Source organism: Camellia sinensis, chromosome 13 (assembly GCF_055761805.1).
Source record: "Camellia sinensis isolate YWXY chromosome 13, ASM5576180v1, whole genome shotgun sequence".
NCBI classification, from domain to species: domain Eukaryota; kingdom Viridiplantae; phylum Streptophyta; class Magnoliopsida; order Ericales; family Theaceae; genus Camellia; species Camellia sinensis.
In genome coordinates this window covers 47,029,490-47,051,475 of record NC_138973.1, presented here as the reverse complement: position 1 = coordinate 47,051,475, position 21,986 = coordinate 47,029,490, and the positions used below count along the sequence as shown (strand labels likewise).

General features: G+C 33.8%; 2 protein-coding genes across 2 annotated transcripts; both read right to left on the bottom strand.

Annotated features, from left to right (window-relative positions):
• Positions 1-7,138: 7,138 nt before the first annotated feature.
• LOC145806133 (uncharacterized) lies at positions 7,139-13,621 on the bottom strand. The gene is made up of 7 exons (XM_082902167.1): positions 13,494-13,621; positions 12,362-12,626; positions 12,144-12,246; positions 11,927-12,001; positions 11,506-11,656; positions 11,185-11,254; positions 7,139-9,237 (listed from the first exon to the last, which is right to left on the bottom strand). Exons 2-7 carry the CDS (start codon positions 12,534-12,536, stop codon positions 7,985-7,987), a joined length of 1,827 nt encoding a protein of 608 aa, XP_082758293.1. The 5' UTR covers positions 12,537-12,626; positions 13,494-13,621; the 3' UTR covers positions 7,139-7,984.
• Positions 13,622-16,380: 2,759 nt separating this feature from the next.
• On the bottom strand, positions 16,381-16,701 carry LOC145805361 (uncharacterized). Its single transcript, XM_082900483.1, has one exon. The coding sequence runs from the start codon at positions 16,699-16,701 to the stop codon at positions 16,381-16,383; it is 321 nt and encodes a 106-aa protein (XP_082756609.1).
• Positions 16,702-21,986: the final 5,285 nt, after the last annotated feature.

The window sequence follows — 21,986 nt, the reverse complement described above, 5'->3', positions numbered from 1 at the left end:
ATATATATATATATTTTTAATTTTAGTTTATTTATTTTTTCAGCTTAAAAAATATGCTCAAAAAGCTATATTTTCTAAATTAAGTTTGAAATGTTTTTTTTATTTTGTGATATTTTTGAAATGTTTCAAAAAGCTATATTTCACATCACGCTCTCTATTTTTCTGTATTTCTTTTCTTAAGAAGTCAAAAAATCAACTAAAATAGTCAATTTCTAAATGCAATTATATGACTCAAATGGATAAACAATACGTAACAAAAAAAAGTTTGATATGTTTTTGCACGAATCAAGGCATTCAGTTAAACACTGTATAATAACTATAGCGACCCCGGTCTTTTCCCATTTAATTATTGTATCCGGGCTGTTCCGTAGATTCTGTCATTGTATAATGGTTGTTGTTGTTATTCCTTATTTTTCTCTTTTGGAATTATAGGATGTGTTGGGCAGGTTTGTTTCAGGTTGGTTGGGTTTAGAAACCAAGTGTTGCTGTCCAGGTTTTTGGTTCTTCGCTCGAGCGAGGAGTTGTTCGCTCGAGCGAGAGGTACTGTTTGTTTTGGACCTGTAGCTGTGCATTCTTGGCTCGAGCGAGCTTTTCTTCGCTCGAGCGAGTTAGTTCATCCTTCGCTCGAGCTATAGTTCCTTCGCTCGAGCGTGTGTCTGGGTTCAGACCTGAGGGTTTGAGTTCTTCGCTCGACCGAGCTTTCTTTCGCTCGAGCGAGCATTTGAGTTGTTGGCTCGAGCAAGGCTTCCTTGGCTCGAGCGTAGTTTCTCTGTGTCTGGTCGCTCGAGTGACCAAGTCTTCGCTCGAGCGAGCCTGTCCAGTTTATATACACAGCAGCGGGATTTGATCAGTCTTTTTCTTATTCTTTTGATTCAAAACCCCAGGTTCGACTTCTCTCTCTCCCTACTCACCTTCTTTCTTAGATTTGATCCACTTAGGGTGTGTTTCTACCCTAGATCCTTCATTAAAAAGATAGAGTGAGGCAAGGGCTACCATTTAATCTGAGCATTTGACGATTTGGAGCACTTTTGTATTTGGGCATTCATCTCCATCTTCTCCATTCGGGTTACTCTCTTCGAGGTAGGGATTTCCTACTCCATTTTATAGGTTTTGTCCTAAGTTTTGGTATTTTAACATGTTGGGGATACTTTGGTGAATTTTGGGAAAAACCCTAGTTGTATTATTGAATTTATTTGTATAAGTAATTCATGGAATTGGGAAAAGAGGGTTAAATTCATGGAATTCATTGATTAAATGGCGTAATTGAAAATTGGTATCATTTGTCTATGGAATTGTTGATATAGTTATTTTCAGTTTAGAAATAACTGTTTTGGGCTATCGGTGGAGGATAGTCGTGATTGTTGTAGATATTGCATGTGGATTAGGAATAACTGAAACTAATCACATTGGTTAAGTCATTAGTTTTGACTATGGCATTGATACAGAAAATACGTGTAATGATTGAGCATTGCATTTGCATACATTGTTTTGTGTGTGGGAGGAGATAGGGGATGTACTCCACGGTTTAGGGGAAGATAGGGGATGGACCTCTAAACCGGATTTTTGTTTGGGAGGAGATAGGGGATGGACTCCATTAGCATCACTTTTATGTGTGCTTATTTATAGAAGTGTTTTATTGATACAGCACTAAAATGTGTATCAATCTGGAAGTATGAAGTGTTTGATTTGAGCTTGAGTCTCATTTGTTGTTAATATTGGAAGATTGTGAATATGATATAGGCGATTTCACTGTTATAAGTTTGGCCAGGTTCTGAGCCATGTTGATAAAACTGGAAAGTAAAACGTATCTTTGGCAATAATGTCATGAGTCTGTAAAATGTTGTAAGTGATTATTTTGGTTAGCCATCTGTTAAATGCTACTGCTTTATTCATTGCTTATATGTGGTTTAGTATATTTCTACTGGGCTGTGGCTCACCCTTTATGGGAACATCATTTTCAGGTTCAGGTGATAAACTACCTCCAAGGAATTAGCTTGGGAGGGTTTGGCTTCTGGATTGAAGAAGACTACTTTTAGATAACTGTCTTAAATTATAAGTACATGTAAACATTCAAGCCTAGGGCTTTTATTGTATTGAGTTAGAACTCATATTTTTGGTATCCAAGTGTTGGCTTGGAAAGATGTAAGCCTGTAGGGCATTTTATTCGATGATATATGTTATGCTTTATTTTGTAATACTCTGATGAATGAATTAATAGATTATCTTCTTTAAATAATGAATGTCAATGATATATTTAATGGGTTAATTTTTAGGGCGTTACAATAACCATACGATTATCAAAATTTAATTAAATCTAATATTATGTTTATGTGTTTTTAAGATTTGTCGACTTCACGAAACTACTTATGTTGAGAGAACTTGGGATGAAAAATATATATACTATACATTATTTTTTATAGAAAACCTAAGAGTACGCATTATTATATGTACTTACTATTATTCATGCGTATATATAGGTATGAATGAAATGACAAAAGTGTCCTTACCTGCCCATATGCGAGCTACGACCGATGACAGGTTCCATACAAGGGCAAAGATGCCAAAAGCCACAGCCTTCTTGTGTGAGCATGATTCCCAAACGTCTCTCAATTGTCCAATCCAAAATTTACCTATAATAACAAATAAATAAATGAATAAAGAAGACCGCTCTCATATAAAATATGTTTTCATGTAAATTACAAAGAAATCAAATTTTCCACATAAATTTTATTGTTCAGGTCAGTAAGAAACTTATGAGATCCATATGTGTAGATTTTGCATTGTGAAAATCTTAACCAAAAAAAATTAAACTTTCCTGTAACTTTTGTTTTCTTGGTAAATGAACTGTTAAATTTAAATTTTTCTTGTAAAATTCTAATGTCAAATGAACATAATATATACAAGAAAATAAATTTCTTTTTCCTTTATATATAAAATTCATCACACTTGAACCGAGTTCAAAAGATTGATTTTAGTGAATAAGATGTTTTTTTTTTTTTTTTAATATATATATGAAAAAAAACTCATCCATATGTATTTGCTTAGAGGCCCATTATTAAATCTATATTCTTAGGGTATGTTTGATTAGCACAATTAATAATGAAAAGATTAACAACCCATGATATTAGTGTAAGATTAATTATCCATCTAAATTAGTGAGATATATAATTACCTCTTGTTCACATTTATTTTACGATAAATATGGAAATATATAATCTCAATTATATGTATGTATTGCGTAATTAGTTGGGAATTAAAAAATACGTCAAATTTGTTTGATAGAATGACTATTAGAATATAATCTAAATAATAAAAATTACAACCAAACAATATAATGTAAGTCTCACAAAAGCCAAAAGTCAATTTTTAATTTATTTTGGATCATATCACCTTTTTTATTTTTTACACATTTTTAAAAAAAATTAAAAGAATTAACTTTCAACCAACTTCTCAAAACAACCAGTAGATATCACACTGACTCACACTGGCTGGGGTAGAGCATAGAATGCTTTGTGATAAATTCAATGGTGTGGTTTATACGAATGTTTACTTATAAATTAAAACTTGATAATTTAAAAGTCGAAATTAAAAAAAATTAAAAATTAATTTTTAAAATTTATTTAAGTTATTTTTTATTAATAAATTATAAGCAAAAACGTAGAAGTTAAAAAAAAAAATCGAAATTAGTCTTGTTTTAAACTTATTTAAGTTATTTCTTATTAATAAATTATAAGCAAAAACTATACTAAACAATCTAGCATAGACTCTCAGAATAAATAAAAAAAAATTATAAGCCGCTCAGATAAATTGCACCAAACAATACCATACTCTAATGTTGCACTATCATACACATACTTGTTGACAAATGTTAAAAATTTATAATTAATAATTTTAAATCCATCCACAATGATTTAAGAAAGAGTTAAAATTTTATGATTGACAAATCAAAAATTAACATTTATCATTTAAAATTATTGTACATCAAATTATATGAATTTTTATTTAGAGATTTTATACATTCTTCACTTAAAAAATACTAAAAAAGAAGGTAATAAATAAATAAAGAGCAAATTATAATAAACTTAAATTATGACCAATTTGCTTTTTGTTCCTCTAAACTTCAAAACTCAACAGTTAAACCACCTTAAAATATTATCTTGTTACAATTAATCATTTTTATTAGAATTTTGTTAGGGATTTACACAAAATCAAATCATATATAAAGCACATCACACATTTATTTAATTTTTAGGGTAATAATGTATTTATCTAGTGATTCTGTTTGCACTTTACCACTAAGATAAAAAAGACAAAATACAAATGAAATTATTAGATAAGAGTATCATTGCTTTTAAAAAATCAATAACGGATATTATTATTCTAAAAAATAATAAGTGTATCATGTATTTCACACATGAATTGATTTCGTTAAAATTCCAAGACAAAATCCTAACAAAATGTATTGAGTGTAAAATGATGATAATTCAAAGTAGTTAACTGTTACATTTTGAAGTTCAAAGGAACAAATGACAAATTAATTATATAGTTTAAGAAGGTTTATGGTAATTTACCAATAATAATAAATAAATAAAATTATGCACTAGTCGTGGGACAAATTCAAATAGTGTCATAATTTGTTATTAATTGATTAAAATTATGGGATCTAATATTCTTTCCTATCCGCTTCGCTTCCTCCGTTTGGAAAGCAAGTTTTGCACAAAAATAACCAAAACTTTCAATCACATCATTCTTTTTACTTTTTTATACGTATTTAATAAAATATTAGTAAAAAATTAATTTAAATAATCAATTTCCAAACGAGCTCTAAAATCTCGCTTGGAAAAATGTTATTTTAATTTTTTTTTTGAATTTTTTACTAAAATATGAGATAAAAAAGAAAAATGCTAGAGACTCCCAAAAGATTTATCAAAAAAATTCTACCAAATGTCTCACATGGCTGTAAGATTCATACCATGTGGGTCTTATGTGTGTCTTACACCCACGTGAGACATTTAATAAATCTTTTAAGTCTCTAGAATTACTAGGAAAAAAAATAGTATGTTTGAAATGATTTTTTGCCTTTTTACGAAAAAATTAAAAAAAAAAATAGAGAAAAAAAAGGAGAAATCTTTGACATTTTTATATAATTTACTAATTTTTTTTTTTACTTATTTAATGATTTTTTTTAAAAAAATTAGGTTAAAATCAACGAATAATATTAGAGTTCATAAAAAAAAATCATAAAATATTTCACAAATTTTTTTCATTTTTTAATTAATATATAATATTTTATTACATATATAATCTCACAATGAAAAATCTTCCATAACCATCCTTATAATATTTTCTTCATTATCCCTGTCATTACTCAAAATCAACCCTTCCTAAACAATGCTTGAGAATTACAAAAAGTAAGCATAGTGGAGAGTGTTATTACCGTAGGCAGTGATGAGCGTGGAATACGATGAGCATATCTTTGGTACGCTGAATACTCCAAAAAACTCTGTGCACACCACACCCAGTTGTCACACCACATCTACTAGTCAGCGCAAAACGACAGTCCATAATATTAAATAATTAATGCTCAGAAAATTTTAACTTTTTGGTTAGATTTGTTTGGTTCCCGAGAAAAAATTAGAGAAAACTATCAGGCAAAAATAAGCATTTATGGGATACCCAAGAAAAATTTATCACGTAAAATTATGTAAAAATGCTACATTAGGATTAAACTTGTGGCACATTCCTCGTGTATCAAATTGGAGTTATTGTATAATTATTTAAATTTTATTAACTAATATTTTAACAAATTTTTAACAATTGTCATTGGATCTCACAATAGATCATGCTAATTAATAAATTATTCAGCTTGCATGATTTGAATTTTTAAAATTCACTTTTAAAAAAATTAATTTTTTTATATTTCATATATTTTTTTTTACTTAATTTTTTAAAATATTCTAAATTAATTTTTTAAATTTCTAAATACACTTAACAAGTATTATATTTATAAAAGAAAATATTTAGAAAATTCAGTAAATATCAAAAATATTTTTTAAAAAATTAAAAATTCAATACATTTTTCATATTCTTGTATATTTATTGATTTTTTAAAATATTTATTTATAAATATTTTATTTTTTAAATACATCTAAGTAAGGTACATCTAAAAAATAAAAAAAAAATATTTAAAATTTTAAAAATATTCACTAAAAATAAAAAAAATTAAAAATTCAATTTTAAAAAAATTAAATCTAAAAAATTGAAACCAAACACAATCATTATTTCTTTGATAGTGAGAATTGTAAAATGATTTAAGCTTTTTTTTACCTAATTTATTTTGCAAAGATAAACATATTTTGAAAATGTTACTTTTTTTATATCGAGTCAATAAATTTATATACACTATAAAAGAAATAATTAAATTTGCACATTTATACATTCAAATTCAATTCGACTAAATATCGTTTGAGATTTTATCGAAAGATAAACAAGTTAAATTTGCACATTTTGAAATTCATTCATTAAAATTTTAAATTAAGCTTGAACAATCTTTTTTTTGAACAACAATTTAAACACTACTATTCAACTTAATTAGTTTACACTGTCTCTGGATCAGGAATTTGAAAAAAAAAAAAAAATTAAGCAAAAATTTAACTTACACTTCGTTAAAATTTCTTTTACATCTTTTTTTTTCTTCAAATCTCATCCCAAATTTGTAATACAAACACACCTTACAATTTTATTTATAATTGATGAGACTCCAATGTAACACCTATATTGCCACTGGGCCAAGGCAAAATAGACTTTTAACTCCACTAAAATGATGAATAATAATGAATAAAAAAGATTAGTAAACAAATTTAGCACCCAAATTTTTAAGAAAATTACTATTTATACTCTACTTTTGCTTTCTATCCTTTAAATTTTGTTCTTAACCAAAACACAATATTGAGTGTGAATAGCCAGTGAGGGGTGTAAATAACAATCTCCATTTTGAAAATTCAAATGAAATCATAACTAAACCAATTTGGCCATCTTCCAAATAGTTATGGAGCTACCAAACCTCGCCAAAACAAACAACATGATTGCCAACTGACAAGGTCACATTTAAAAACAATAAAAGAACAAGAAGAATGAATTACTGCAGATCTACACTATAGATTCAAATTATGATACTATAGAAAAGGAAAAAAGAGTTGTCTAAAATTCCTATTGAGTAGATCAAATTCATTTCAAAAGTAATATATAGGATCAAGTTTAAATCTATACCATAGATTCAAATTTTAATATCAATTTTGCCACCTTCAATTCAAATGAATTCCCCCCAGTTCCATCACTCAACCCATCTAAATTTTTGTTTGGGCCATCCAAAGATTTATTTGAAACCAATTTTGCTTTTGTATCTACGGATTCATCCAAAGCCTTAGTGGACCCTGACTTCACTTTACTCAATTGAACTAAATTCCTCTCGTTTCCATCATCAGATTCACCAACTAACTTCTGGGATTCAGACTTTGCCTTCCTAGCCTGATTTGGGTTTCTCTCAGTTCTTTCAACAAACACATTTAGCTCCTTAGATTCCTCAGATCTTGTCTTCATTTTGTGAAATGGGCTTCTCTCAATTCCATTAACAAACACACTTAGTTGCTCAGATCTTGATTTCTTTGACTGAACTGGGTTTTTCTTGATTCCATCAGTAGATACACTCGACTCCTTACACTGTACATCCAAATTCTTGTTTATTTCAGATCTTTGCCTTGCAATCTGAATTGGGCTTCTCTCAAGCCTATCAGAATTCTCAGATTTCCATGTCTTCCTCTTGCCACTGACCCCAATAGGACTTGGTTTTGGTCTCAAACTTTTGTCACCACTCTCTTCTGAGTTCTCTTCTTCACCATGGAAGATTTTGAGTCCTCCGTTGAGTTCATCACTCTTTATTCTGCTCTCCCATGTTATGCGCTTTCTTCTACCCACCTCCATTTCCTTATAACCCTCTCTCTCTCTCTCTAGTTTCATCAGATCTAGTCTCCGCAATTCCAACTGGGCTCTTCTCAATTGCCACAACAAACTCAACAAAAGCCTCGTTCGACTCCGGTTTCGCCACCTTCAATTCAAATGAATTCCTCCCAGTTCCATCACCCAACCCATCTAAATTTTTGCTTGGGCCATCCGAAGATTTATTTGAAACCAATTTTGCTTTTGTATCTACGGATTCATCCAAAGCCTTGTTGGACTCTGGCTTCACTTTCCTCAATTGAACTAAATTCCTCTCGTTTCCATCATCAGATTCACCAACTAACTTCTGGGATTCAGAGTTTGCCTTCCTAACCTGATTTAGCTTTCTCTCAGTTCTTTCAACAAACATATTTAACTCCTTAGATTCCTTAGATCTTGTCTTCATTTTGTGAATTGGGCTTCTCTCAATTCCATTAACAGACACACTTAGTTGCTCAGATCTTGATTTCTTTGACTGAACTGGGTTTTTCTTGATTCCATTAGTAGACACACTCAACTCCTTACATTGTACATCCAAATTCTTGTTTATTTCAGATCTTTGCCTTGCAATCTGAATTGGGCTTCTCCCAAGACCATCAGAATTCTCAGATTTCCATGTCTTCCTCTTGCCACTGACCCCAATAGGACTTGGTTTTGGTCTCAAACTTTTGTCACCACTCTCTTCTGAGTTCTCTTCTTCACCATAGAAGATTTTGAGTCCTCCGTTGAGTTCATCACTCTTTATTCTGCTCTCCCATGTTATGCGCTTTCTTCTACCCACCTCCATTTCCTTATAACTCTCTCTCTCTCTCTCTCTAGTTTCATCAGATCTAGTCTCCGCAATTCCAACTGGGCTCTTCTCAATTGCCACAACAAACTCAACAAAAGCCTCGTTCGACTCCGGTTTCGCCACCTTCAATTCAAATGAATTCCTCCCAGTTCCATCACCCAACCCATCTAAATTTTTGCTTGGACCATCCAAAGATTTATTTGAAACCAATTTTGAGTTCTCTTCTTCACCATTGAAGACTTTGATTCCTCCTTTGACTTCATCACTCTTCATTCTGCTCACCCAAACAGAACCTGCCACCACACCATTTCTTGTTGTGCGCTTTCTTCTACCCAGCTCCATTTCCTTATAACTCTCTCTCTCTCTCTGTCTAGTTTCTCTTGTAATGAGTACACCAGGGTCACTGGAATAGGATGAGCATATCTTTGGTAAGCTGAATACTCCAAAAAACCCTGTTCACACCACACATAGAGTCAGCGCAAAACGACAGTCCATAATATAAATAATTAAATAATGCTCAGAAAATTTTAACATTTTGGTTAGATCTATTTGGTTTTCGAGAAAAAATTGGAGAAAATTATCAAGCAAAAATAAGCATTTATAGGATACCCAAGAAATATTTATCACGTAAAATTATGTAAAAATGCTACATTAAGATTAAACTTGTGTCACATTCCTCGTGTTTCAAATTGGAGTTATTGTATAATTATTTAAATTTTATTAACTAATATTTTAACAAATTTTTAACAATTGTCATGGATCCCACAATAGATCATGCCAATTAGTAAAATTATGCAACTTGTTTGATTTGAATTTTTAAGATTTATTTTTTTTAAAATTAAGCTTGTTTTTATTTTTCAAAAAGCACTTTTTAAAAAGTTATATTTTCTTATTTTTTGTGTCTTTTTGTTTTTATTAATTTTTTTTTTAATATTTTAAGAAATTTTTTTACTTTTTAGACACACGTAGCATAATACACCTAAAAAGTAAAAAAATTGTAAAAAAAATCTTTTAAAAATTCACTAAATACCAAAAATATAAAAAAAAAATTCAAAAATTCAGTACCATTTTTATATTTTTATGTATTTATTAATTTTTTAAAATATTTTTTCACAAATTTTTTACCTTTTAGTTACATCTAACTAAGGCGCATCTAAAAAAGTAAAAAAAAATATTTAAAATTTAAAAAATATTCACTAAAAACAAAAGAATACGAAAACCAAAAAACTCAATTTTTAAAAAACTTAATCCAGAAAATTGAAACCAAACGCACTGAAATTTTTTTTATTTTTCTTTTCTTTTTTTTCACTATTTTTTTTTTAAATATTCAAAGTAATTTTTTTTAATTTTTAAATACACGTAACATAAATACACTTAACAAATATAATATTCGTAAAAAAAATATTTAAAAAACTCACTAAATACCAAAAATATTAAAAAAAATTAAAAAATTCAATACATTTTTCATATTCTTGTATATTTATTGATTTTTTAAAATATTTATTTATAAATATTTTATTTTTTAGATACATCTAAATAAAGTGCATTTAAAAAAAGTAAAAAAAATTGTTTAAAATTTTAAAAATATTCACTAAAATAAAAAAAAAAATTAAAAATTCAATTTTCAAAAAATTAAATCTAAAAAATTAAAACCAAACACAATGATTATTTCTTTGATAGTGAGAATTGTAAAATGATTTAAGCTTTTTTAACCTAATTTATTTTGCAAAGATAAACATATTTTGAAAATGTTACTTTTTTTATATCGAGTCAATAAATTTATATACATTGTAAAAGAAATAATTAAATTTGCACATTTATACATTCAAATTCAATTCGACTAAATATCGTTTGAGATTATATTGAAAGATAAACAAGTTAAATTTGCACATTTTGAAATTCATTCATTAAAATTTTAAATTAAGCTTGAACAATCTTTTTTTTGAACAACAATTTAAACACTATTATTCAACTTAATTAGTTTACACCGTCTCTAGATCAGGAATTTGAAAAAAAAAAAAAACATTAAACAAAAATTTAACTTACACTTCATTAAAATTTCTTTTACATTTTTTTTTTTTTCCAAATCTCATCCCAAATTCGTAATACAAACACACTTTACAATTTTATTTATAATTGATGAGTCTCCAATGTAACACCTATATTGCCACTGGGCCAAGGCAAAATAGACTTTTAACTCCACTAAAATGATGAATAAAAAAGATTAGTCAACAAATTTAGCACCCAAATTTTTAAGGAAATTACTATTCATACTCTACTTTTGTTTTCTATCCTTTAAATTTTGTTCTTAACCAAAACACAATATGGAGTGTGAATAGCCAGTGAGAGGTGTAAATAACAATCTCCATTTTGAAAATTAAAATGAAATCATAACTCACCCAATTTGGCCATCTTCCAAATAGTTATGGTGCTGCCAAACCTCGCCAAAACAAACAGCATGATTGCCAACTGACAAGGTAACATTTAAAAACAATAAAACAACAAGAAGAAAGAATATTGGAGATCTATACTATAGAAAAGGAAAAAAAAGTTGCCTAAACTTCCTATTGAGTAGATCAAATTCACTTCGAAAGTAATATATAGGATCAAGTTTAAATCTATACTATAGATTCAAATTTTAAACATTATTCTGATATTTTTTCTGAGTATGTAGCATTGTTACTTGATAAACTATAGAAAATGAGTGAAATGAAACTCACCTTCATTGTAGTGGCAGGATCTCCACAAAAAAGGGTTCTGAACTTTAGAAGAAACTCATTCAAATAAGGAAGAATCATTTTTACTAACCATACTGCCTCTTCTTCCCCAACAATGTAGTCTTGGTTTGTATCATCTCCTCCTATAACTCCCCTGTTATTTTTTTTCCAAAATTATAGCAAAAAAAAAAAAAAAAAAGAAACCATCAAACAAGTCTTTAATTAACTCCTATGTGGTAAATGAACTTTCCCATAAAAATAAAAAAGAATAAAGGGAGTTTCAGATGAATAGGAAACAGACAAATAATTGAAAATCAATAAGTGAGAACTGTGCAAAAATGACACAGTTCTCCCTTGCACCTACTCAATTTGCAATTATTTTTCTCTTTTTCATTTATCTAAAGTTCTTCATTTAATAAATTACCTGCAAATAATGGATTTGAATAAGAAGATTGCAGCAAGATAGACAAGACCCAGATAAGAAACCGCAGTTATGAAGCTGTAAAATCATCAAAGAGTGTTTTTAGCTCTGTGCTCTGTTTTGAAACAGGAGATGAGTAAAATGAACAAGAAAAATTGGATAATGAGCATGGTTAGAGTAGTTGTGTTGTGTCATATGAGCTTGGAGTACTATTTCTGACCTGATATTGATATCTTTGGTGTAAGATGATGCAATTATGATAAATGTTCCAATACCGAACATGAATGCTGATTTTGAGACATCTCTCCACATAACCAAATCAGCTGTTAAAATTTAACAAACATCACAAAATGAATGCTTGAAAATGGAGAGGTATAGTGAAGTAGCATCCAAAAAAATGAAAAAAGAAATCAAATCCATCCATGAGTGAAAACTTGCCTAAACTCTGCAATTTATTATGGGTTTGAGAAATCCTCTGGAATCCAGTCTGGGTTTCAGGACGACTTTCTTCCGAGTTCTCTTCTTCACCATGGAAGATTTTGAGTCCTCCGTTGAGTTCATCACTCTTGATTCTGCTCTCCCATGTTATGCGCTTTCTTCTACCCACCTCCATTTCCTTCTAACTCTCTCTCTCTCTCTCTCTCTCTAGTTTCTCCTGTAATGAGTACACTAGGGACACTAGTTTTTTCTTTGAACGGAGGGGCTGTGGTTGTTATCAATGAAATAGAGTAAGACTTTGAGATGAAGAAATGGTGAGGAGAGAGATTTTATTGGCCTTATTTGGTTTGTGTTTCCTAAAAATTTTTGGGAAAAATTCCTTAAAAATTTTTGGGAAATATTCCCTACAAATAAGTTTTCCAAAGTAATTAAATCAAACAAAATTTTCCAAATTTTTTTTCCAAAACTTGTGAATAATTGTGAATTTCAAATTAAAAACAATAATAGTAACCCAGAATTTGATTCACAAATATGATTAAGCATGTTGCAAAAATAAAAGAATGCCATAATATGAAGTTGATGGTTCACAGCTGCATAATGAATATTCAGTACAATATTTGGATTGAATTACTATTAGTCTGGGTTCATATTCTCATAATTCAAATCATTTATATTTAATTGATTGAAAAATTAAAATCATATAATTTTATTACATTTATTTTCAAAAGTTGAATAGTGTGATTGTGAAAATAAATTGTTAATTTTTTCAAAGACAATTATAATGAAATTATATAATTACAAATTATTATTTTTTTCATGAATAATTTATGCATAGAGGACTACAAATAAAAGGTTCACATGAAATTAGACTCATGGTAGACTAGACTGCAATTGTCTTTGTATTTTATTATTTTTAAAAAAAATTGAGTTTTAAGTTGATTTTGAATGTTCAAAGTAGGTCTTTGAACTTGAAACTTCATTCAGATATGAAAATAAATAAATAAATAAATAAATAACTGGAAACCTCTTTTGAAAATTACATATGAAAAAAAAAAAATAAATAAAAAACTGGAAACCTCTTTTGAAAATTACAATGCTTGAATGATTGGAGATGGACTGTAGTAATACCAACATTTTCAATCGTTGCAGCTCATTGGCAACTGCAGTAGATGCCCAGCAATAGTCACTTTCTTTTCTTTTCTTCTTATTTATTCTTCTTCTTTTTCTTTTTTCATTTTTTCTTCCAAAACCAACAATAACCACCACCAGTTGAATTATAATGTGTAGAGTTTTTTTTTTTTTTTTTTTTCTTCTTCCCTCCGCCATGCCTTTTTTGAAGTTCAATCCTGGCAAACGAACTAACTGCCATTCTTGCTCCTGTTGTCAGTAATGCTATGACCGCAAAAAACATGTAAAGAAAAGTGAACCAAACAATCAATGATATGTTGTCGTAAAAAAAAAAAATTATGATATCAAAACACTTTACTCTCGTGCATGAATGATGCTCAAACACCTATCAAAACATCGATTACTTGGTTTCCATAATGAAAATAGCAGATCTATATGTTTTCACTAGCAGCAATGGTTAAATTCAAAATTCTCACATAAACTCTTTCAATCAGATTAGGAAGAACCTGCGAGTAAGTTATAACCCTAATTGTTTTTTGGCATGACAAGTTTAAAGAGGGCGACATTGGTCAAATACAACAATGACACAGCTTTTGGAAGGGAAAGTTTTAGAGCATACTTCACAGCGATGGGATAGTGAATACACAGGGGATACAGGCAAAATAATAATTTGTATCATGGAAACAATGCTCTATATGTTTGCTAACCCTCTCTGGCTTCTATCAAACAAATGTGGCAAAGGAAGACTAAAAACGGTTTACACCAAACACAACACAAAAAGATGAAGAAACAAAACAAGACTAGAGAAGATCCAACTAACCAACAACTGATAAACAATTTCAAGTTTCCTATCCTTTTCCACTGATTCTTGCTATCAGAGACAGAAAGATTCGTAATTCTACACCAAATTCCTGTCAAAATGGTTACTATCATTCCATCAGACATTAAGCCAGAAAGAAACCACTAGAAACAAAGTTATACAACAAAACCTAGTTTATTTATAGTTCTAATGGTAGAGTACACTTATATGCTTGAAATACTAATTCAAGGCAAAGGCTGGTTTCAGGGCCAAACTTTACTGCATTCCTAATCCAGAGCAGGTGAACTAGCTTATAGAATTTGGATTTAGGATTTGTAACCATTCCACATTTGTTTGAAAGAAAAATCTCAACCATCCAATATACAATGCCAATAACTCAAGACCCACCAAGTGGTTGTGAATTCATGGATAGATTGAGATAATTAAGGATAAACATGTCTATTATATTTGCAAAAATTCTGGCTCCACCTATGTCCACTGTCTCCTCCACTTTATAATAACACCTATTAGGTTATGTATGAAACCTCTTTTCACCAAATTATCAATAGTAAGAATGGAGTCCAAACTGGATTTCTAAAAAATAATAATAAAATGTTACTTTTGTTATAATTCTCGACTTCCAAAAGATCTTCAATGGGAAACAGTTCCTCGTCCCACCAATAATCAAGGAATCATAGGATTTGAACAAGAAAATCCAATTTCCATGCTTCCGCCTCTTCCTATCTATCCACTATGTTTGATGGAACATCAGATCTCATAAAGGAGCTCAGAAAGCTCAAAAAACTCAACAAGGCCTCCACACCCACCTCATATGGCTCTCAATGTACCTTAGATGTCCATCCTCCTTGGTCCACTCCAAACTTGCAATCAATCACCCTTCTGGCTTTTCCCATAATTGGTGCTCCTCCTTAACTTAATATTATTATTATATTTTATTTATTTATTTTATGATAAGCAACAAAGACTCCTCTACATATATCTCCATAGGCACTTCCCCAGTAGTGTTTGATTGAACTGACAAAAATGGCGAAGGCCCAAACCACCATCTTCAATAGGAATACACACATTCCAATCTACAAGATGGAATTTGAACTCCTCTAAACCTCAAAAAAAAAAATTCTCAACTTGTCAAAACTCTTTCCACTGATGCAGGTAGAGGGAATAGAAACATCAAATAAATAGGTAGACTAGCCAATGTATTCTTGATAAGAGTAATTTTGTCTCCCTTAGATAAATATTGTCGCTTCCACCCTACAAGCCAATCTCAAGGTGTTACATAACCTCATCCCAAATAGCTATAAACCTTCTAAGTTGAAGGAAGACCCAAATTTGTATTTGTTGAGAGGGATCCCACTCTCAATCTCAAGAATTCGGCCAGTCCTCGAACATTTTGAATCTCTCCCACTAGAATGAGCTTGCAGTTCCCAATGCAGATGTTCATCCCAAACACTACCTAAAAAATACATCAAATCACACTATAGACATGTCAATTGTTCTTCTTCTACAAAAGAAGATGATAGATCTCCTCCACTTCACTTCCTCTTCCCTTTACCTAAAAGTCAGCCCTAGTGCAAGAGACTCCAGCCACTGTGGTGTCTGGGGAGGATCATAGGTAAGCTAAGCTTTTTATCCATTTACCTCGTATATTCGTTTCCCTTTCTAAATCGCTACCCAAAATTCATGATTCAAAACACAGCCTTAGAGATGAATATTAACAACTTACCAAATTAGAGAAGAAGTTACTGAATATATTCCTAAGTACACTCAACAGTACAAATACAAACACTGGAAGGGCATAGATGCATATATCAAAATTAAACAGAATAGCATATGCAAAAACTAAAACTGAACTAATCAAATCAAAACCCAATTCTTAAATATGCAAGAAAAACACAAACCTCCACAAAAACAGCCAAATTAAAACTAAGAAGTACAATTTTAAATTTTTTTTTTTCATTCAAGTTCAGTGAATTATACCAAAAAAAAAAAACATCTTGGATTTCACTCAGTCAAACTCATAGCAAGGTCTCCGAAATTTCTTACAATCTTCGGTAGCAATTTTTGCCCCCTCTCAGAAGACCACGCGAAACTGAGGAGCATCGTCGCCACTGGCCGGTAAGATCTCCCAGCGGCAGGGTTCGAGCTCGTCGGATACGGGACAGTACCCGGCCAGGGTGACCTTGTCGGTGGAAGTGGCTACCGACCCGAAATCGAAGACCGTGACGTCGGGCGGCGGAGCTCCGGAACGGATGACCTCCACAGCGCCGTTCATACCCGGGACCTCGGATTGCTGGGGCAAAGGCTTGTCCTTCGGGACGGGTTTCTGGGTGGGTTTGCTTCCGGAGGAGGATGGAGCCTCCTTCTTTCCTCCCCACCAAGATAGAATCCCCATGTTAGTTGTGTGAATGAAGAGAGATAACGAGAAAGATATAGGGCTGACCCGAAAACTAAAACAATTGCAACCTGCTCCGATTCAAATCATAGCGGTCGATTTTGTTTGATTTTTTACTTAGTGCACGTCTGGGGGATTACAATAATAATTAAAAAGTTAAAAATTATTAAAAAATTAAAAACCAAAGAATAATAAAGGTTCCGTGGGATAGAGTTTTAAAATTATGATTTGATAACAGTGTTGTATTTTAACTTTGTGAGTTTTGAAATTATGATTTAAGTGTAAAAAATTTGTTTAGTTATGGGTTTTGAAAAGAATTTGAATTGAGTGATGTGACATATGATATTGAAAAGTGTTTTGAAAAGCGAGCGTGGAATTAATTTTCTAAAATTGTAACCAAACAACACACTCAAATTAAGGGATAAAATTAAACTTCAAAAACTCTATCAAACAGAGCAAAAATTTATGATTTTTTAACTCCTAACCAGTAACAGTTTATCCAATTGCGCAACCCGCACAAATCTAACCTATCCGCATGCATAAATAGGGCAAGTCCGGGTCTATTTTTACATTCAAAATTGGGTTTGGGTCAGATCTGAATCTACCCGCGCAAATCCACAATCCGTCTACAGATTATGTTTAAAATAAAAAAAAATAAAAAAAATCTCACTCATGTTGAACTAAAAAAATCTTCATTCTTTTGATCATCTCCTCTCTCTCTCTCTCTCTCTCTCTCTCATCTGGCCCTTGTCTTTTTTTCTCTCTCTTTCTTTCTTTTTCTCATCTCGCCTACTTCTTTCTTCTCCTTCCCATCGTCATCACCACCACCATCTCTCGCCTCTTGCTCATTGTCTCTTTCATCTCCTATTTGTTGCCATCTCTTTCCTCTCCTCTACTCTACCATCGTCGTCGTCTCTTGTAGATCAGCCCCTTACTCCATCACCGATTTATCACCTACCGCATATCAACCCAGCCATGTCGTTGGTTGCTTGCCATTGTCCTCTCCTCTTCTCCTTGTCGCCGTTGACCAATCGCAAACCATATCTAGAGATGCGAGATCTAGAAGATATAGAAACTACACACACACTATCACAACCCAAACCCGCCCCTATGGGTTTAGCACCATGATCGGCTAGTAATCCGTGGATTACCAAAGGCCTCTGAACAGATTAGCAAATAATAAGGGGCTGCGGAAGCAATAATACAAAATAGACAAGGTCCAATGAGCTGTGATAACATACATGAGACGGAACATTTCAAAACTTATATATATACATAAGCATGCCAATCAAAGGACACCAATATTTACAAAGTATTATATCTCAAGACCTATCCTTACAACACATACAGAGACTAGCGTGAGTACAAAAACAACCATGGCTTTAAACTCGATCGGAACCTCCTCAGGAGGCACATCGGTTGGCTGACAAAAACGAAATAGAAGGCCGTCAACTCTGGCCCTGGTGCTCAGCCTTTTTGATCATCCCCCTGAGCTCACATACCCGTTCAAGTTCGACGATCCCATGTATAACGTTTATTATGCCTTGGGGTGGACTGTCGACCGGCATCCCGTTTGGTCTGTTTAGGTCCTGGGGGTTGGTTGTGTTCCCCCTTCTATATACTGGTCTAGGTGTCTAGCAGCCACTAACTCCTCCAGATGTTGCCTCAATGGTGTGTAATTTTCAATTCGGTGCCCCTTCTCATCATGGAAGGTGCAACAGGACCTCTCGTTATAGCCCCTTTGTGCTTCTCCCACTTGGCAGGCCGTCGAACGAAGGGTTCATCACGTATTTCGCTAAGAATCCGGTAGAGGTTTATTGAATACTGTGGTGATGGCAGTGCGGACTCTTAACTTCCTTTTTTCTGGGTCCTCTCTGTTGGCTCGCCTGCCTCGTCCATTCCTGCTTGATTGTTCTACCGTGTTGACTTTTGCTGTAGTCTTTTTATCTGGTATTGCTGCTGCGCCAGATTTGGCTTTAGCACGGACGCTATCTTCCTCTATTCTGATATGTTAATGCACTTTCTCTATTAGGGCCTCCATCGTGAGGGGTGGCATCATTGTCATTGAGTCCCTCAATTTGTTATCGACTAGTAAACCTCGTTTGTATTGTGCGATGGTGAGATTTGTAGGGCAATCCCCAATCTGGTTGAAAGTCTCCTAGTAGCGACTGTTGTAAGACCTAAATGTCTCTTTTTCGCTTATGTCAATGGAGAGTAGCTGGTCGATATCCACGGGTGTTTTGGTATTCATTCTAAATCTAGTCACGAACGCTTCTGCCAATTGTGCCCACGAGGCTATGTTGCCTTCCGGCAGTCTTTCGAACCAAGTTAGGCCCAGGTCGCCCAGGCTGGATGGAAACAGGATACACATTAAAGCTTCGTTTCGCCGGTATACTGTCATAACTTGGCGAAAGTGGCTTAAGTGCATGTAAGGATCTGACTTCCCCTCATAAGTAGTGAATTTGGGCTGGTGGAAGCCTGAGGGTAGTGCTGCGTTCTCAATTGCCGGAACGAACGGCGAGCTTTGCAACCTTGCTAATGCTTTATCCGTTGGTTCATAAGCAAGGTGTGACATTGGCATCCCTACCTTGACACTCCCATGTGTCCTAGGGGCCAATCGCTGCAAGGCTGAAACTCTACGAGGGTCACGAGCCCTGGTGTCCTCCTTCCAACAGGCCCTCTCCTCTAGCACTGATCGCAAGTCCGTTGACCTAGGCAACTCTGTGTGCCTAGATGTCGTTTGGTGCGTGTGCGAAAGCCGATAGCTGCTTCCCTCTGTATATGACCTTTTAGTCCTCGTTCTCTCAGACCTAGAGTGACGAGTCCCGGAAGTTATTGATTGAGTGTCGCCTGTTCTAAGGCTCTTATTTTCTGCTTGTGATGGTGTGACATGTCTGTCACCATCTTCCGAGTGGTAAGGGGGCGTGTTGCCTTTGTATCCCTCTTCTGTCGCCACCATTTTTTCCTTGATCTGGCATTTCATGGTCTCCATGTCTGCCACCATCCTTCTTATTAACTCATTTTGCTTCCTCACGCGATCCTCCAGAACTTGAGGATCCAACCTTTGCTTTTGTCTTTCAGGACTCTGAGAGTGACGGGGACTAGTGTCCCTTCTCTTTCGTGTGTCCTTTCGGGAGTTCCGTCACTGGGCTTCTAATTCTGCCATGGGTGGGATAGAAGGTAAACCTTCGCGCCTCTCACCCCCTTCCGGGGTTTGCCCATCAATAGCAGATTGCGGCAAGTTTTCATTGTGAGCCATTGATTTCAACTAGAGAGGAAAACTCGATCGAAAGGTTTTGTTCTTTGTGTAATTCCCACAGACGGCGCCAATTGTACGAGCACGAAATAATCTTCTCGTATAATCCTGTTGATCAAGTTTGTACTCCTCCAAATATCGTCGTTTTACTCCCTGAAAACACAAATGTGAGCTAGTCGGCAGGTGTGTGCCGGGTACCTCTTCGATGCCTAAGTCAACCAATAGACAATGGACAAAAGTTCTGTGTATTTGAGATTCAAGATTGTGGTACCTGTACATATGTCCTGCTATGAGCTTTTATAGATTCTGTCTGGCACAATCCTAGTATGACTCTTATTCTCCAATGTAGAATCCTCCTAGGAATCAGAAAGGTAATGCTTATATTTCTACACCCCCCTCATTGCTTAACCAAGTGAGATGGTTTTACCACGATAGCACGACAAAAGAGCCAATCTACCACTAACCTTCGGACACAGTTAGCTCGGCGCATTCATGAGTAATGCCTAGCTTGGTCCTTGTTCATTCAGACCTCGGTCCAAAATACTTAAACCGAGCTAATTGCAGCCATTCTTGACCGAGCTAACAAGGTCTAGTCGCGAAGCCTATTTACCTCGGCCCATAGCTCGACCCACTCTCTATCTAGACCTAGCTTGGCCCAAACTTCACACAAATTACCCTCTCAGAAGCCATTGGTGAAGTTCGATGTTGAAGATGGTGGATTGATGATTGATGAAGAACGACGATGATGGTAGATGGAGCATGGAAAAAAAGCGACGGTAATGGTAAAGACGAAAGAAGACGACAATGTTGGGCGAGCGAGTCAAACGGTTGAGAGATGGTGAAGTATAGATTGGCGACGGTAGAGATGATTGGTGAGCAATGGTGGTGGTAGTGGCTGGCAAAGGTAATGGTGGTGATCGGTGGCGGTAGCAGTGGTTAGTGACAGACGACGATGGTGGTTGCGGGTGGATGGCCATGGCCATAGCTACAATGGTGGTATTTTCTAGAGAGAAAGAGATGAGAAAGAAAAAAAGTTTTGGAAAATGATCATAAGAGAAGTTAATATAAATTGAAAAAATTAATGAATAATAAATATTATAAACAATTAAAGATTTATAAAGTGTTTGGGATGGTTTAAATAAGGATTTTTACCAGCTGGTAGTAGGAGCAAAATCGAAATAAAAAAATATAACAGGACTTCCTGATACATGAGATAGAAACTTAAGACCTAATAGATAATAGATTCAATTATTAGGACCGACTGGAAAAAATCCCATAAAAAAATTGGAGTAATACAAGAAAGATTGGGCTTTTTGAGAATTCATTTCAAAGTTTGGGTTTGCGGTAGTTGTTTGATTTGGGGATTATGTGGGCTTGTAGTAGTTGATGGATTTGGTGATTGTAAGTTTTTTTTTGGTGATTGTTGGGCTAATGTAAGGGTGTAATTTTGGACCGGCCCGGCCTATGTCGGGCCTTGCGGGCTCCCGTCAAAAAATCGGCCCGGTCCGGCCCACGGGCCAGAAAACTAGGCCCAGGCCCTAGCCCAGGCCCAGGGGTATTCAAGCTTTGGGCGGGCCAGTGGGCGAGGTCTCAGGCTTGGGCTGGGGCTTTGGGCGGGTCTAAACAATTTTTTTTAATTTTTCCCACCAAAATTTTATTATTTTTCATTAAAAAAAATGGGCATCGGGGTGGGCCGAGCCTTGGCCCGGGCTTTTGGGCGGGCCTTGAGCGGGTCAAGAGTTGGGTCGGGCTTCAAAATGATGGCCCAGGCCCAAGGCATCGGGCTGGGCTTGGGCTCGAGCCGGGCTGACCTCGGGCCGCGGACGGGTTTCGGGCCGCCCGCGGGCCACGGGCCAAAATTACACCCCTAGGCTAACAGTATACTTCTTAAATTTATAATTACTCATTTATCGATTGATAAAAAAAAAAAATCAATTGGGTGCTGTTTAGGATGTGAGATCCATCATCAAAATCATTTGTGAGTTGAATTGTTGATTTTTATACGTTGTACATGGGGGGCATTCATTAA